Source organism: Nycticebus coucang, chromosome 4 (genome assembly GCF_027406575.1).
Source record: "Nycticebus coucang isolate mNycCou1 chromosome 4, mNycCou1.pri, whole genome shotgun sequence".
Taxonomy (NCBI): Eukaryota; Metazoa; Chordata; class Mammalia; order Primates; family Lorisidae; genus Nycticebus; species Nycticebus coucang.
In genome coordinates this window covers 136,767,108-136,785,243 of record NC_069783.1, presented here as the reverse complement: position 1 = coordinate 136,785,243, position 18,136 = coordinate 136,767,108, and the positions used below count along the sequence as shown (strand labels likewise).

The following is an 18,136-nucleotide window of genomic DNA, read 5'->3' as shown; positions in this document are numbered from 1 at the left end:
GACTGATGGTGGAAACATGGCTGCTAATAGTGCTCCTGGTCTACTGGGGGAAGCTCATGAGGAATTAAGGGACACATTTTGGTGTGCTGGCAGAGAGAGCATCATTCTGGAAGGAAGCCAAGCTTTCCTGTGTGGTACCATTGTGTGGAAAGGAGAACTGGTAAGCCATGAACCTGGATAAGTCATATAGTGCTAATATTTTGAATCAAAGTAGTGAAGGTGCAACCTGGTTTATTCTGGTACATATAGCAAAATTTATGAAGACAGATATAAATTGAGGAAGAAAGTCTTAAACAGAATGAAATGAAGGCATAATAATTTGGAAATTACAGGCATCCATATTATGCTAATTACTTGCTTGTTGCCTCTTTCCAAGGACACCAAGTGTAACCATCACCCACTGCCTTTCATTCATTTCCTCCCTTGTCCGGAGAGTGGTCCAGGCCTCTCACAGGGAAGGTGGTCACGTCAGCAGTTCCTGTCCTTCGTAGGTATCCAGGTGTCCACTCCTCACTCTGCTGTCTCCAGGTGCAAACTGGTGATCCTTGCTTGCTGAATCATTCACAGAGGAAGGGGTGGGGATGGACCCAACACTCCTTAGCCCTGTGATTTTATCCGAGACCTCTGAGAGCCTCATTTTATACCAAATTCTGTGAGGATTACAGGTGCCCTCCCCACTGGTAATGAAGTTCAAATGATGCATCAGAGGTGATCAGAGGTGATCAGAGGTCTTGGCAAAGAGCTGTAGTGTTCCTGGTGCTCACTAAGCGTTGATTCTCCCAGCTAAATCACTGTGCTGCTTGTTGTGCCCAGGAGTTCCACAAAGACCACACTGCCAAACAAGCCAAATTCACAGCCGGCAACTGCCTCAGTGTCCCAACATAGGGTTTCTGAGAGCAGCCCCGAGTGCTTAAGGGGTTGGGTTTATAAGGCTTGGTCTGCATCCTGGTTGGCATCCAGGTGCATCTGGGCAGACAGCAAGCAAGCATTGTACAGAATTTTGCAGTTAGTTAGCCATACGTCATGCATGTTTGTTTTAATATTTTCCTCTATACATCTTAGTTTCAGTATTTTTCCTCTTACATCTTAGTCTCAGTATTTTCGTCACTTGGTATTGTTTAAAAGTCAGTCTGGGAACAGTTGGTACTTCCCAGTTTGTCTCCCAGGGAGTTAGCCAAGCAGGAAACTGGGAATGAACTAGAAGCAAGAAATCAGTTAGTACTTTCTCATTTATCTTGGTAGTGATCTAGACTTATTTCATTTCATTTGAAAGCTTGCAGTCCAGAAATTTGCTAGGAGTCAACTGGTATTTTTCCATTATAGCCTAGGCCTGACACCTTTCTGTCTTAGCCTAGGCCCACTAGGCCTATCACTACTGTGGCCGCCACTCCAGCCTCCCCTGTGCTCTTCAACAGAGCATTACTTTTGCACCACTCCATCCACCACGGTGGGGTCCAGGAAGCGGTAGGGTAAGTCTCCACCACCTGGATCCTGTCTTGTTATGCTCTGCGGGTCACACATGTAGGTGTTTATGCTGCCTCCTGTCTGGCTGTCCTTCCAAACCCCTCACTGCTTGTCCACTAAATGTCATTAGTCCCAGGAGGCAGCTGTCAGCACAACACACTTTAAAGGGGTCATGGGTAGTCCATTTGGTAATAAAATACTCCAGGGACATCCCTTCTTTATCCTGAGAGCATGGTGCTTTTGCACTCAACTCTGATGTGAACTTTTATGTGCACTGCATTTTGAAAACCTGGGAATGATGATAATAAAAGGAAGGAATGGGAGAACTGGACGTGCCAACTGTGAAGGGTCCTGAGATTTCTGCCGATCAGACAACTGCAGTGTGGGAGACAGGTGGGATTTCTAACGCTATGGGCTTTGCTTCATTCTGTGTCAACATCAGGCCTTGGAAAGCTGAGGTTTCCGTTTTCTGAAATTTACTGTGAGTGGCAGCTGCCCCTCAAGATGCCCTTAATGATCTCTGACCCCTGGTACTTGTGCTCTTGTACGTACGGAGTAGGGACCACTTGTGTAATTAGCAGGAAATTGAAGACATTACAGACTTTGATTTCTCCTGTGGGGCTGTAATAGTTTGCACCTTGCATCTGCTCTCTCAGATCACCTGCTCTTGGGAAAGCTAGTTGCCCTGTCGTAGGGACACTCAAGTAGCCCCAGGCAGAGGCTCATGTTTCTAGGAACCGAGGTCTCCTGACACCTGTCTCGTGACCCAGTGCATGTGAAAGTTGATTTTCCAGCCTCCTTATGTCTGTAGCCACCACGGAAATTCTACTGTCACCTCATGAACAAATCTGATCCAGAGCCACCCTGCTAAGCTGATTCCAAATTCCTATCACATGGAAACTGTGGGATCACACCTGTTTGCTGTTTTAAGCTGCTACATTTTGGAGAATTAGATGGGAAGTAACAGATGCTGATCACACCCAGAGAGGGGAGTGGCAACGTGTGAGGGGGAGATGGTTCCCTACTTTTATTGTCTGCCTTTAGTGAAATGTGATGGGACCATGATGAATGCCAGCCCACTTATGATTCCAGTGGCCTGTGTACTGCACCAGCCCTTTCCGTTTCTTTTTATTTATTTATTTTTATTTTATTTTTTATTTTTTTGTAGAGACAGAGTCTCACTTTATCACCCTTGGTAGAGTACCATTGCATCACAGCTCACAGCAACCTCCAACTCGTGGGTTTAGGTGATTCTCTTGCCTCAGCCTCCCGAGTAGCTGGGACTACAGGCGCCCGCCACAACACCTGGCTATTATTTTTGTTGCAGTCTGGCCAGGGCTGAGTTTGAACCCACCACCCTAGGCATATGGGGCGGGTGACCTACTCACTGAGGCACAGGCACCACCCAGTTTATTTATTCATTTTTTTTTTTTCAGACAGAGTCTTAAGCTGTCATCCTCAGTAGAGTACTGTGACATCACAGCTCACAGCAACCTCTAACTCTTGGGCTTAAACGATTCTCTTGCCTCAGCCTCCCAAGTAGCTGAGATTACAGGTGCCCGCCACAACGCCTGGCCATTTTTTGGTTATAGGTGTCATTGTTGTTTAGCAGGCCCGGGCTGGATTCAAACCTGCCAGCTCCAGTATATGTGGCTGATGCCCTAGCTGCTCATCTACAGATGCCAAGTGAGTGCTTTTTCTTTTAATCTATGACTCAGGTGTTACCATCGTGCAAGGAATCTGCACTTTTATTAAATTTTGTCAAGGTTCCCTGGCTAATCATTTGAATGTCAATTAATCAAAGTTTGACATAGGTCATATCTTCCAAATCCTGACTTTTAAAAACTGAATTCCTCAAATTCAAGGTCCTGATCTTCCTGTTGTCTTTGTCCTTCACCTGCCAGAGTCTGTCCAGGGCAGAAGGACATGAGCTGTCACTCCCCTGTTCCTGTGAGCACTAAGGGGACACCTGTGTGCACTGCCGACCCTTCAATAGGGAAGCTGGTGATGTAACAAGCGGGGCAGCCACTGGGAAAGAGACGAATACAAAGACAGCAGGTCCAAATTCTGTACGGCTGATGACTGAAGAGCACTTTCCAACCACAGTTTAGAAGAGATATACATCTAGTTTTTCACCTCAGGAGGTGAGTTTGATAATGACTGTCCAAACGATGGAGGAAAGGAGGCCTTTTCACACTCCTCAGTGAATGCGGCATCAGAAACTCACAAAGTTAGGGCAGAAAAGAGAGAGGAAGGATGGGAGAGCCCAGGCTGTTAGCAAGTCCCACCCCAAAGACAATGTGAGTACCCATGTAGCTGTCCAGGGAATGAAGGGAAATCAGTGACAAAACTGTTGTCACCACTCAGGCATCCCCCCTTCTTCCTCCACCCCCACCCATTTTTCTCTTCCTCTGATTTGCCCACGGTAGCCTTCCGTGACTTTCCCCTTCCTATCCCTGTGGCTTGAACCTTGCTGCCTTGTATGACTCACTTCATAAACATTTTTGAATGGACAGTGACATCTTTACAAAGTCCCATGAGAGGAGATATTATACATATTTCAGGGCCCTGTGGCCCAGCTGTAATGACTCACTGGTGCACAGTACTGTGGTGGCAAGGGCAAGGTCAGCTGTTCCAGGGCAGGCAACACAACATAAACATAAACCCGCACAGTGCCCTCCTTCTACAGAATCACCCAAGAAATGGCAGACCCATGGAAGTGAGAAATTCTGCCATTCCCCGCACCCCACACCATGTGCAGTCTGAACACTTGTGCGTGCTGCTCCATCATCTAGAAGGGTCAACTCGTCTAATAATAGTGTTTTCCACATTTGTCCCTCAGCAGGAGCCCACTCTCCACTCAGACCCAGGGCACAGTCGCCTCCTTCCCTGGTCCCTGGGGAAGGGGCTGCTCAGGGCTTTGCTCCCAGATCCCTCTGCATCCCCCCGCCTCACTGCAGCTTCCAACACTGGACAGTCATCGCATCTCCCACATGGCCTCTCCTAGGGAGCCAGGAGTCCTCACTGGAAAGGCCGATTATGACCATCGGTCACTCAGGACATAGCAGGATGTGGCCGTGGACTCTGTGGACTGACAATGACCAGGCTCTCAGGGGAGCCCACTCACGTGACTCTCACTCAGAGACTGCAGTCTGCGCAGTGAGCAGCAGGGGGCGCTGTGGCTCTTTCCCGGGTCTGCATAGGGGCCGCCCACATCTGCCAACCGCCAAACTGCCCATGGCTGGGGCAGTGGAGCCTGGCACAGACTCTGCAGCTGTGTCCTCTCAGTGTGATTTCCCAGCACCTGCGTCCTCCCAGGTCCTGCCTGCCAGACTCCCCCCTCCACCTGCCCCCAGATCCTCAACAAATGCGTGCGGCTGGGAGGGGGCAGGCGGTGGGTGGGACACATTTGCATCCATAAACCCTCCCCTGTGATCCTGGTGGAGGTATAAGAGAGGCCTAGGATCCCGGTCCTGCTCAGGAGGACCGTGTCCACCATGGCCTGGGCCTCTCTCCTCCTTCTACTCTGCTACTTCTCAGGCAGGGATGGGCCTCCACGTCCTGGAGCAGCCTCCTGGCCCCAGTCAGTGCCCTCTGTCCCATGTCCCTACGCAGCTCCACTTTTCTCCCTGGTTTCTCAACCATGAACATCCGTGTTTACAGGTTCCCTCTCCCAGCCTGTGCTGACTCAGCCACCCTCCCTCTCTGCCACTCCTGGAGCATCAGCCAGACTCACCTGCACCCTGAGCAGCGGCTTTGTTGTTGGTGGCTATCACATGTCCTGGTACCAGCAGAAGCCAGGGAGCCCTCCCCGGTATCTCCTGAGGTTCAAGTCTGACTCAGATAAGCACCAGGGCTCCGGAGTCCCCAGCCGCTTCTCTGGATCCAAAGATGCCTCGGCCAATGCAGGGATCCTGTACATCTCCGGGCTGCAGGCAGAGGACGAGGCTGACTATTACTGTGGCACATTACATACCAACAGTGGCAAGTACACAGTGCTCCAGACCCAGGGGGAAGTGACAGAAAACCTCCCCTGGTATCAGACACAGCTGCCCTGCCTGGGGCCAAATTAAACTAAAGATTGAGGTCTGTTATTACTTTTTTCACCAGCGCTTAATTTTTCCAAGAATTATGAATGTGGAAATGTAGGGGGTTTGTTGGTGTTGTATTTAGTTACAATGTAAAGTTCCGTGTTGTAGGTAAATTAGTCAAAGTACTAACTTTCTGTGGGCACTAAGATGAGGTCTTATGTAGCAATAGCCTGGATTACTACTCAAATAGTAGAATGTAAAGATAAAGAGCTACCCTGTTTCCCCGAAAATAAGACAGTGTCTTATTTTAAGATGTGCTCCCAAAGATGCGCTAGGTCTTATTTTCAGGGGACGTCTTATCGTTCCTGTAAGTAGGCCTTATTTTTGAAGAATGTCTTATTTTCAGGGAAGCAGGGTAGTAAATGTAAAATGATGCAGTGGAAATGCTTTATTCCTGGGGGAGTGGAGATTAAGAAAGGAGAAATTAAGCAACAAAGCCAGCCAGGAGTGGTGGCTGGGGCCTGTAATCCTAGCACCCTGGGAGTCTGAGGATCGTTTCAGGTCAGGAATTCTTAACCAGCCTGAGCAAGAGTGAGACTCTCTCTCTACTAAAAATAGAAAAATTAGACAGCCATGGTGGTTTGTGCCTGTAATCCCAGCTACTTGGGAGGCTGAAGTGGGAAGATCACTTGAGCCCAGGAATTTGAGATTGCTGTGAGCTAGGCTTGGGAATGGCACTCTACCCAGAACAACAGAGCATAGACAGAGATTCTGTTCAACAAACAAACAAATATCAACAACAACACCAACAAAAATAGGTGAATAAAGAGAAAAGTCGACACAAACAGAATATCCATACCTTTTCTTTTTTTTTTTCTAAATGTTAATTCATGGATGAACTAGATAAAAATATACTCCCTGAAAATAAAGGTAAATATACATTCTATTCCTGTCCCTTCTTTTCCATCAGAGCATTTTAAGATAAGGTGGTTTTTGTTTAATAAGGAATTTATTTATTTATTTATTTAATTTTCTTCTTTGAGACAAGAGTCTCACTATGTTGCCCTTGGTAGAGTGCCATTGAATCATGGCTCACAGAAACCTCAAATTCTTGGACTTAAATGATTCTCTTGCCTCAGCCTCCCAGTAGCTGGAACTACAGGTGCCCGCCACAATGCCCATTTTTTTTTGTTTGTTTGTTTGTTTGTTTGGTTTGGTTTTTGGATTTTGGCCGGGGCTATGTTTGAACCCGCCACCTTTGGCATATGGGACCGGTGCCCTACTCCTTGAGCCACAGGCGCCGCCCATGGTTTGGTTTTTGGTTGTAGTTGTCACTGTTGTTTAGCAGGCCTGGGCTTGGTTCGAACCCGACACCTCCAGTGTATGGTACCAGTGGCTGGTACCTTAGCCGCTGAGCTACAGGCACTGAGGCTAAGATAAGGTGTTTTTATCAATGAATGTTCCATGATGTTCACACCAACTCATTCAAACACAGAACATTTTCAAGAGATTTCTGATTTTGGGCGGTGCCTGTGGCTCAGTGAGTAGGGCGCCGGCCCCATATGCCGAGGGTGGCGGGTTCGGACCCAGCCCTGGCCAAACGGCAACAAAAAAATAGCCGGGCGTTGTGGCAGGCGCCTGTAGTCCCGGCTGCTCGGGAGGCTGAGGCAAGAGAATCGCGTAAGCCCAAGAGTTAAGAGGTTGCTGTGAGCCGTGTGATGCCACGGCACTCTACCGAGGGCGGTACAGTGAGACTCTGTCTCTACAAAAAAAAAAAAAAAAAAAAAGAGATTTCTGATTTTGAGACACATGATTCCCTATTGTGCTCTATCTGAAGTTGGTAGAAATCTCAGACTTTAATAATGCATGTTGTCCCCTGCAGTGCCAACCAAGTGTTGTCAGTGAAGGGGGTCAGCAGCCCAGCCTGGCAGCACCAGCCCTGCCCTCACCCCACTTCCTGTACTACACAGTTGGCTTGACTGTGCCTGTAGGAGACCCCTGTGTTTTACACCCCTAGCCACGGGCTCTGAGATTTCTCAAGGGGCTCGCTGCCAATAGGAAGAGGACCCACTCATCAGCCCCCAAGAAGATGTGATGTTATTTCACTATAGAGTCAAGAAGATGTTCACAGGGCTGGGATTATGTCTGGGGAAAATTATCTTGTTAGGGGAGGATGTTGAGACCTCACACAGTTCATTATTGAGCCCTGACATGTCCAGAGAAGAAATGCAGGATGAAGGTCACTGAGGGCCTGGGGGAGCTGACCTGGTGAAAAGCACCACTTCAGACCAAAAGTGCATTTCCCCTTCTTCAAGTCATAAGCATCACTGGAGCATGTTGGGATGACTTCAAAGAGAAAGATGATGATACAGGATGACAAAGAGTCAAGGCCCCAGGACCTCGAGCGATAAGCAGACTGCAGGGGACACATTTCCAACAGGATTTGGCTGATGGAAAAATCTGTAAGTAGATGCCTAAAAAGATGAATGTGTCTCATTTCTCCTCAGAATGACAGAATGAAATTGAATTGAGAAAACCAATGAACCAAAACCAGGTGCTATGTCATATTTATTGACAAAACCTCTAGGGAGTTTCATAATATAATATCAAATTCAAAATATAATATCAAATTAAAATGACTTGAATACAATAAAAAAGTCCATCACATGAATAACCAGGAAAATCATGACTTGAATAAGAAAAGATTGTCCTCAATACTGAAACAATTTAGGTAATGAAATTGTATAGCAGATATATTGAAGTCATCAGTCATAAAATGCCTCCGTTGAGCTATTTCATATAGTCTTCAAACAAATATGAAAGGTGGAAACCTCAGAACAAAAAGAAGTCATGAAAAAAACTAACAGAAATTAAAGAACCAAAAATACTTAAACAAATGAGACCCAACAAAACTAAAATTCAGGCACTAGGGAAGATACTTCACACAAGTGGAGAAGAAAGTACGAACACTGTTATCTCAGCCCAGTGCGGGGAGCTGTGGGTCTTCTCAGGGCTGAGCCATGCCTGAAACAACCTCAAATGTTCCAATTTTATGGACTCTGGGCCTGAGCTCACTGGCCTGAGTTAGAGGGGACAGCAGGTGCTTCCTGTCAAGGGAAGAGTGCCTGACAGAGGAGCTGCCTCCAGGGCCAAGGACACAGAATCAGATGGCATTGGTGTTGGCGAAGAGCTCATATTTGCATAATGCACAACCCAACACGCACACCCTGCTCCTGGGGGTGGGGCAGGGGCAGGGGTGGGGCAGTGAGGAGGAAACAAAAGAACCATTCCAGAGTCCAGCAGAAACTGTGGGCTCCAGGGTCTTTGGAAAGCCCACACTGTGGCCTGGATGCCTCTCCTCCTTTTCCTCCCCCTCTCCTTCAGCACACTCTGCCCAGGTACATAAAGATTTCAGGGAAAAGCTTTTGAAAGCATCCCCTGCCTTCCTCATTCTTATCAGGTGTCTGATTTTGGTTTCAGGGTTCTCTTTCCAGGCTATGCTGAGTCAGGTCTCTTCTACCATGTCTCCTGGAGAGACAACCGCTCTCACTTGTGGCTTCAGCACTGGAGCAGTCACAATGGTCACTATCCTTAGTGGATCCAGCACAAATTTAGCCAATACCTAGGGACATTAATTTATAGTTTAAACAGAAATCAATGCTGAATGCCAGCCAAGTACACATTTTCCCTCCTTGGGGGAAAAGCTGCCCTGACTCTCTTGAGGTTCCAGCCCACAGACTAGGCTGATGACTACTACAGGCTGCACCACAGGGATGCTCAGCCCATGGAGAGATCGAGGGGGAAAGAAGTCGTAAACCTGCCCCTGACTGAGCCTGGATCAGTCAAATATGATCATGTGAGGTCAGAAGCACATAGCCAGACATCTAAACTCTCAGGGCAGCCTCCATGTCGACTACCTTTAGGAAGAAAGGTGAATGGAAGGGTATGAATTTATTCCCATCCTCATTTGAGTTTTACAGTGGAGGATATCTGTGGATGATTTGGGAAGTAGTGGACCACAAAAAGCAGAATTTAATCATTCTGTGTTCCAAAAGTACCAACAAAAGCTGGATGAGGTTTAAAGACCTAAAGTCAAACACATTTCCTTCATAAACAAGCATTGAAACTATAAAAATGCTTGGAGAGAGTGCAGGAGAAACACTTGAAAACATTGGCCTGGGAGAATACTTTATGAGGAGGACGCCCTGGGCAATTGAAGCAACATCAAAAATACATTACTGGGGTCTGATCAAATTAAAAAAATTCTGCACTTCCAAGAATACACTAAGTAAAGCAAATAGACAGCTCTCAGAATGAGAGGATTTTTGCAAGTTATATTTCTGACAAAGGTCTAATAACCAGAATCCATAGAGAATTGAAACTTATTAATAAGAAAAAACAAGTGATCCCATTTCATTGTGGGCAAGAGACATGAACAGAAGCTTCTCTGAAGAAGATAGGTGCATGGTCTACAGACACATGAAAAAATGCTCATCATCTTTAATCATCAAAGAAATGCAAACCAAATCCACTGTGAGATAGCATCTAACTCCGGTAAGAGTAACCCACATCACAAAAATCCCAAAACTACAGATGTTGGCGTGGATGTGGAGAGAAGGGAACACTTCTGTACTGCTGATGGGAATGCAAGCTAGTACGTTCCTTTTGGAAGGAAGTTTGGAGAATACTAAGGAATCTAATTGTAGACCTGCCATTTGATCCTGCAATTCTTCTAAGTGTAAATCCAAAGGACCAAAAATCATTTGGCAACAAAGATATTTGCACCAGATTGTTCATTGAAGCTCAATTCATAATTACCAAGTCATGGAAGAAGCCCAAGTGCCCATCAACCCATGAATAAATTAATAAATTGCAGTATATGTATACCATGGAATACTATGCAGCATTAAAAAAATGGAGACTTTACCTCTTTTATGTTTACAGGGATGGAGCTGGAAAATATTCTTTTTAATAAAGTATCTCAGGAATGGAAAAAAAAATCCAATGTACTCTGTACTACTATGAAACCAATTTATAATCACTCACCCTTTAATATGAAAGATGAACCACAACTACAGCCAAGGATGAAGGAGAGAAGGGGAGGGGGAGGGGAAGGAAGGAGGGTGGCCCAATAGAGAGAGGGTTAGTAGGGGGACCACACTTATGAAGCATATTACAAGTACAATTTGGATCTATCAGGTGTAGAACACAAATGTCTTAACGCTGTAATTGGGTAAATGAGGTGAAGGTTATTTTAAATAGGATGTAAACTCTCCAATTTGTATAATCAACACATTGAATCCCATAATGGCATAAATGTATTCATGACCTATATACAAATGACTTAATAAAAAAAGAAATATTTTTCTATATACATAAGTTTTACAAGAAATCAGTTATTTGGGTTGTGTGCCTGATAGAGAGGGCTTTAAAGGTGCAAATAAGCAGCATAAATGGGAATGTAATGATATTTTTAAAAGATGATAATAAAGCTATGTCAACTCTAAAAAAAAAGAAAGAAGCAAGCATTTAGGATTATGTCCTTTTTTTTCCAAATAAGAATAAAGGAAAGAAACACTTGCTGGTATGTTATTTTCTTAGGTTCCATTTTAATACAACACAGTTATATGACATTTTAGAAACATTTTAAAATATACAATTAAAAACATAAATTTCTTTCTAATATTTAAATAAATCCCTCTAAGAAGATATGCTGAAGGGAAAACCTCCATTCCTGCTTAACATAAAATCATTTAAAAAGTAATGTCACTGGTCAGGCGTGGTGGCTCATGCTATAATCTGGGAGGCCAAGGCAGGTGGTTTGCCCTGAGCTCACAGGTTCAAGACCAGCCTGAGCCATGTCTCCATCAAAAAAAAAAAAAAAATCCAGGCGTTGTGGCAGGCACCTGTAATCCCAGATACTTGGGAGGCTAAGGCAAGAGAATCACTTAAGCCCAAGAGTTGGAGGTTGCTGTGAGCTGTGACACCAAAGCACTCTACTGAGGGTCACACAAGTGAGACTCAGTTTCAATAAAATAACAATAATAATACCAAGTCACTGAAATTAGTTAAGATGAGGGTGCTCTGACATGGTAGGCCTGGTGTCCTCAATACAAGGTCATGAGAAGACAGGGGGACGTAGAAAGAATCCCAGGTGATGATGGAGGCAGAAAACAGATTTACAGAGCTACAAGATGAGGGACAGGAAAGACTGGGGGCAAACCAGGAGCAGGCAGCCCTGGAAGGGCCCCCGGGAGTTTTCAGAAGGAACACAGTGCTGACCACCATCGGGAACCGTGAGACAACAGGCTTCTGTGAGTGTAGAGCCCCAGGGTGTGCTGCATTGTGACAGCGTTCCTGGAGAACAAGTACCTCAATCAATACAGCAATATTTCTGAATCCGATGGTACTTCTTTCACCCTGACTCTCATATTTCCACAAGTACGTGATATATGCAGTCCTATTTCTAAACTTTATGACTGTAATTAAAATAATGAATACAATGAATTCCCCTGCCTTCAAAATACAGAAATATACAAATACTGCTTGATATTATTAAGATTATACGTACTAAAGAAACATTTTGGCTTTTACATTGTTTACTTTATTTCACTTGTTCACTGCTATCAAGATGTAAAGATGGGAAGATCGTGCTTTTTATTATCAAGCCCTCTGTCAGCTCTGCGGATTGCTGAGCTCAGAGACACCCGTCATGTTCCATGGGGAGCCACACATGTATGACGCACCACGTGGGGCACAGGAGGGCAGTTTGGGAGGCTCACTGGCAGGAGGCGGAACATACTGAGGCCAGAGAAACAATCCTTCACCAAACCCACCAGCACCTTCCTGCCCGTATCGGACCAGAGACTCTCAGATGTTCCTGTGCACAGGGGTCAGCGGGGATCCTGTCACATGTGGACTCTGCCTCAGGGGTCTGGAGTGGGGCCTGGGAAGGCCCCTCCTCAAAACATCCACATGTGTTCTTTAACATCACTGAATATGTAAGAATGGCGGAAAGTAAGAAGGAAAGAGATAGTCACAATTGAAACCAAAGAGAAACCTCTCACACAGAGAACCGAGGGATTTTGACCAGCTATGGATCCCCAGGTCCACTCAAGGAGAGCTGAGGAGCTGGAACAGGCTCCACTTTCTTTGAGAAACAAAACAGACATGGAAAGAAAAACACTCCAAACATTGCCTTGATTTTATGCCGGCTCTGACTCCTGCCCAGTCTCTCCCCTGGCCTCTCCTCCAGTCCCTTCTGCCGTGGGGACCATCCTCACTCTCTCCCCTCCCCTCTCTGACTCAAGACTGCCCTTGTCAGTCCTGAGGGCTCTGTCCCGTTCGTTGCACTTGCCTTCTCTCTTGTTATGTCCTCAAGCTAAGTACTAAAATACTTATGTAGAAATTTTTAATGTAACTTTTTAAAATACTTCCTTGAGTGTTTTCACTCACATCCTCTATTTTGTAAACTTCTCTAATCTCACACTTCAGAAAAAGCCCCTGGGTGAGCTAAATCTCTTTTCTCATGACCTTCTCTTTCTGGAAGGATCTTCCCTGGGTCTCTCCTCCCTCCCCAGTGACCCCAGTGGGTCTCCAGCCCGCTCCTTTATCCCCCAGACACTCCTCACTCTGATCCCTGTGTGTGACCTCCTGAGGGATCCAGTGGGGACAGAGAAACAGGCTTCCAGAGCAGCCTGGGAAGTGGGCTCATGCCCTGTCCTGTTCTTAGCTAATGGGCATCTTTTTTTTTTTTTTTATAATTTTTATTTAAAAAAAAAATTTTATTGTGTATGTTTGAGGTTCAGAACCTGATGTTAGGGGATACATACAGATAGTATAATGGCTATTATCACAAAGCAGACTAGCATATTTATTATGGCCTGGTGCAGGAGGTGCCTCCCAAAGGAGGTCAAAGCAGGAGGATCACTTGAGGCCAGAAGTTTGAGACCAGCCTGGATGACATAGTGAAACCCTATATCTACAAAAGTGAAGAAAATCAGGCAGATGTGGTGACTTCTATCTATATTCCCAGATACTCAGGAGGCTGATGCAAGAGGATCATTGAGCCCAGGAATTTGATGTTCTATTTAGATATGATTGTGTCTCTAACGGGCATCTTATTTCATGTACAGTTTGTGTATGAGACACACCTTCCCCTTAATATGGGGTGAGTTGTGTGTCCTGTTCCCACTGAGGAGGCAAAAATAGAAAATGAAGAACTGAGATGAGGTAGGAGCTGCCCTGTGGAGGGGCCTTGCTTGGCCCTTGGGCGGGGAGTAGGCAGTGGTCAAGGCCCTGGAGGTCAGGAGCCTTTCTCAGGACTCCTTGGGATCTGGTCACAGACATGCTGGACCTGGAAGTGGGCAGCAGGGGACGCTGTGGGCCTGACACTGAAGGCTCTGTGGGGCTCAGCTGGGGACCCTGACTCCTGGCCTTGGGCTCTGCTAAGGGCTCACTTGTGCCAGCAGCTATGTTCACTCTTGATCCCTAGGGGAACCTCTACAAAAGCCCAGCCCATCCCCAATCCCAGAAATGACACCCAGCCAGTGAGGCTGCACACAGACCCAGGGAGGGTTGGGCTGGGCAGGGGAAGAGCAGCACATTTGCATGCAGGGCCCCTCTCTGTGCCCTGGGGCTGGAGGGGCGATAAGAGAGACCTGCAGTGTGTCTGCCTCAGCAGAGCTCTGGGGTGTCTGCACCACAGCCTGGACCCCACTTCTCCTCCTCAGCCTCCTCCTTTACTGCACAGGTCAGGACGGTCCTCAACACCCTGAACCCCCAATTTTTGAACTCATGCCCGGAATATTCTTCCCTCCTGTCCTTCCTCCAGGTTATAATTGGTGTCTTTGTTTCCAGGGTCCCTCTTTCAGCCCATGCTGACTCAGCCACCCTCTGCCTCCCTGGGAGCCTTGGTCAAGCTCACCTGCACCCTGAGCAGTGTGCACAGAGGCTACACCTTTGCATGACTCCAGCAGCAGCCAGGAGAGGCCCCTCGGTACTTGATTATGTTAACAGTGCTGGAAACCATGCCAAGAGGGACGGGATCCCTGACTGCTTTTCAGGCTCTGGCTCTGGGGCTGACCGCTACTTAACCATCTCCAACCTCCAGTCTGAGTACAAAGCTGATTACTTCTGTCAGTCCTCTGACAGCAGTGGTATTGCTCACAGTGACACAGGCAGATGAGAAAGTGGGACAAAAACTTCAACCTGCTCAAGGTCTTGTTCTATGATAATTTTCAAATTTTAAAATACATACCATATAAACTAACTCTTCTTGGAAGCACGTTTGATTTAAAATCTTTCAACTCTCTATCTTCCCTTCAGTAGTTCTGAATTCTCAGGAAAACTGAAAGCAAAAACAAACCCCTCTGCTGACCCTGAAATGTTGCCTGTTTATCTAAATGTGCTAACACCAGTGTCTGCTGGGCTGGCCTTGTTTTCTTCAAAGGTGGAAAATGAGTCTCTTCTGAGTCACATGTTCATCAGGACCCAGGGACCATTGCAGCAGGTGGACAGTCCTAAAGCATGGACTGTGCCCTTCCAGTTGTCACAGCAGAGACCTCCCCTTCCCTCCCAGTCACCTGTGCTCAGGGCTGCCTGAGGCTCCTAATCTCCCTACATTGTGGTGATGAGACAATGAGAAGTCATTTCCTGTCTGAGGACATAGGTCAGGGAGGAATTCCAGGCACAGAGGTGGCCTGGCTCACTCATGAGTACTCACAGCTTTAGCTGTCACATCAGGACAGAGGGGTAGCTATGGGGACAATGATGGCTGTGAGGGCAGCAATGTCCTTGTGGGAGGTGAGAGGGGAAGGGGAGGCTCCTCCTCTGCTGTGAAATGCTGAGCCTGCTCCAGGGGAGTGGGGGACGCAGGTCCCATGAATGTGAGTTTCCGGCAGCCGATTTCACTCAGAGACATGGGGACCCCATGGGTGGGTTTCCTGAGCCCAAAGGCACTGCTTTGGTCCTTTCAACAGTCTAGGCTTTGAGGTGGAAGGTGTGTCCAAGGGACACAGGGAAGCAGAACCTTCTCTGTCTGTGCATGGCTGGGGCAGTGGAGCCTGGCACAGACTCTGCAGCTGTGTCCTCTCAGTGTGATTTCCCAGCACCTGCGTCCTCCCAGGTCCTGCCTGCCAGACTCCCCCCTCCACCTGCCCCCAGATCCTCAACAAATGCATGCGGCTGGGAGGGGGCAGGCGGTGGGTGGGACACATTTGCATCCATAAACCCTCCCCTGTGATCCTGGTGGAGGTATAAGAGAGGCCTAGGATCCCGGTCCTGCTCAGGAGGACCGTGTCCACCATGGCCTGGGCCTCTCTCCTCCTTCTCCTCCTCTGCTACTTCTCAGGCAGGGATGGGCCTCCACGTCCTGGAGCAGCCTCCTGGCCCCAGTCAGTGCCCTCTGTCCCATGTCCCCACGCAGCTCCACTTTTCTCCCTGGTTTCTCAACCATGAACATCCGTGTTTGCAGGTTCCCTCTCCCAGCCTGTGCTGACTCAGCCGTCCTCCCTCTCTGCCTCTCCTGGAGCATCAGCCAGACTCACCTGCACCCTGAGCAGCGGCTTTGTTGTTGGTGGCTATCACATGTCCTGGTACCAGCAGAAGCCAGGGAGCCCTCCCCGGTATCTCCTGAGGTTCAAGTCTGACTCAGATAAGCATCAGGGCTCTGGGGTTTCCAGCCGCTTCTCTGGATCTAAAGATGCCTCGGCCAATGCAGGGATCCTGTACATCTCCGGGCTGCAGGCAGAGGATGAGGCTGACTATTACCGTGGCACATTACATACCAACAGTGGCAAGTACACAGTGCTTCAGACCCAGGCGGAAGTGACAGAAAACCTCCCCTGTGTTCTCCCTGCCTGGTGCAGACACTGATGCCCTCCCTGCCTGGGGCTGAATCAAGCTAAGGGTTAGTTTTCTAGGAATTGCACTTGTGGAATTGTGAAGTTTTCTTGTTATTGTTATTGCCATAAAATGTCAATTTTATCTACTGTTATTATCTTCACACATTTATTATGTCTACATGTTGAGTAAATCTTTTTTTTTTTTTTTGAGACAGAGTCTCACTCCGTTGCCCTGGGTAGACAGAGCTATTTATAAATAGCCCAATAAGTGGTATTATAGCATTATAGCTCACAGCAAATTCAAACTCTTGGGGCTCAAGTGATTCTCCCAAACTCCTGAGCTCCAGCAATCCACCCTCCTCCACCTCCCATAGAGCTAGGATTACCATTGTGAGCCGCTATGCCTGGCCAGTAAATCAGTTTTCAGAGCACAGATTCCCTCCAGGGTGGTTATGGTTGAGTAAGGACATGGTTGAGCCCACGCACCCTGTCTCAGTTCTCTTTCATTTGTTATAAAAAAAATACCACTAATTGGGCTATTTATAACGAGTAAATGTTTATTCAGTTCAGAGTTCAGAGTCTGGAAAGTCCCAGGGCGTAATGCTGGCATCTGTTAAGGGCCTTCCTGTTACATTGTCCCATGGTTAACAGGTGAGCAAGAGTGGAGGACAGAGAGAATCTGGTTGAACTTGATCCTTTCATCAGAATCCTACTTCTGCAACAACCACCTGAGTTCAACATGAAGGCACTGATCCATTCATGAAGACAGAGTGACATCATTACTTTAAAGGCCACAGCTCTGGATACTATTACAGTGATAATTCAGTTTCAATGTGACTTTTGGAGGGGACATTCACATCCTGCCATATGTGCAGCCCAAAGTGTGACTCTGGCTCTAATACCTGGGTGGGCTGAGTGACCATCGCCAGTCACCAGATCCTGAAACCCAGGCCAAGATCCATTCACCAGCTCCAGGATGGAGGTCACCTTCCCTTGCTCCTGATCATTCCACCCTGTGCTGGGAGCTATTTCTCCCTCCTAAGGCTCAGAATAAATAGATCTCAGTGCCTCAAGGGGTGCTGGGAACACGGAATTTTCTGCACAGTGAGATGTGAGGGTGTCTGTGACCCCCCCCCCAGTGTGCACAGGACACCAGTATCGGTCTTCTTCCCCCACTGAGTTAGGTCCTGTAATAACAACCTCTCCATCTCAAGGTCATCTGTTTCTCTTGCCAAGACTTCAATGTGGTGGGAGACACTCAAAGATTAAAAACACTAAAATAAAAAAAGATCCACTCTGAAGAATGCATGATGGGGGATCAGAGTTACATAGGAGAGCTGAGTCCCCATCCTGGTGTGTCTGGAAGTAACTCTGGAGACACCTTCCCTGGCCTGGCATCCCCTCAAAATCCTGCTCTCTGCACAGGAGGGGGGTTGGAATCAGCTCAGCAGGAACAACTTCCTCTCCTCTGTCATCCCCTAGTCCAGGATGGGGGCTCCAGGATACTGGCTTCAAATGACAGTAATTGTGAGCAGCACGATCTCTGAGTGACTCGAAGGTCTGTTTCATGGTGTCATAGCCTGGGCTAATCTGGATTGACCTCTGCTCCTCCCTCAGTGACCTCATCCCATTGACCCAGTGTCAGCTGTGCCTCTCCCCTGGGCAGCTGCTGACTCTCTCCTCTTCACATCTCCTCTTATTCCCTCTCACCTGCCCAGTGTAATAAAAGACAGACCTTCAAAGGATGCTTATCCTGGAATGTAACCCCAGGTCCACCTGACAGCCTGGCCCAGCCCT

The 18,136-nt window shown here is 47.3% G+C and overlaps 1 gene segment (V, D, J or C); it reads left to right on the top strand.

The window, feature by feature from the left end:
* Window positions 1-15,623: 15,623 nt before the first annotated feature.
* On the top strand, window positions 15,624-16,732 carry LOC128584917 (probable non-functional immunoglobulin lambda variable 5-48). The segment is given in 2 exon segments: window positions 15,624-15,846; window positions 15,970-16,732. Coding segments are annotated over 2 exon segments (447 nt in total).
* Window positions 16,733-18,136: the final 1,404 nt, after the last annotated feature.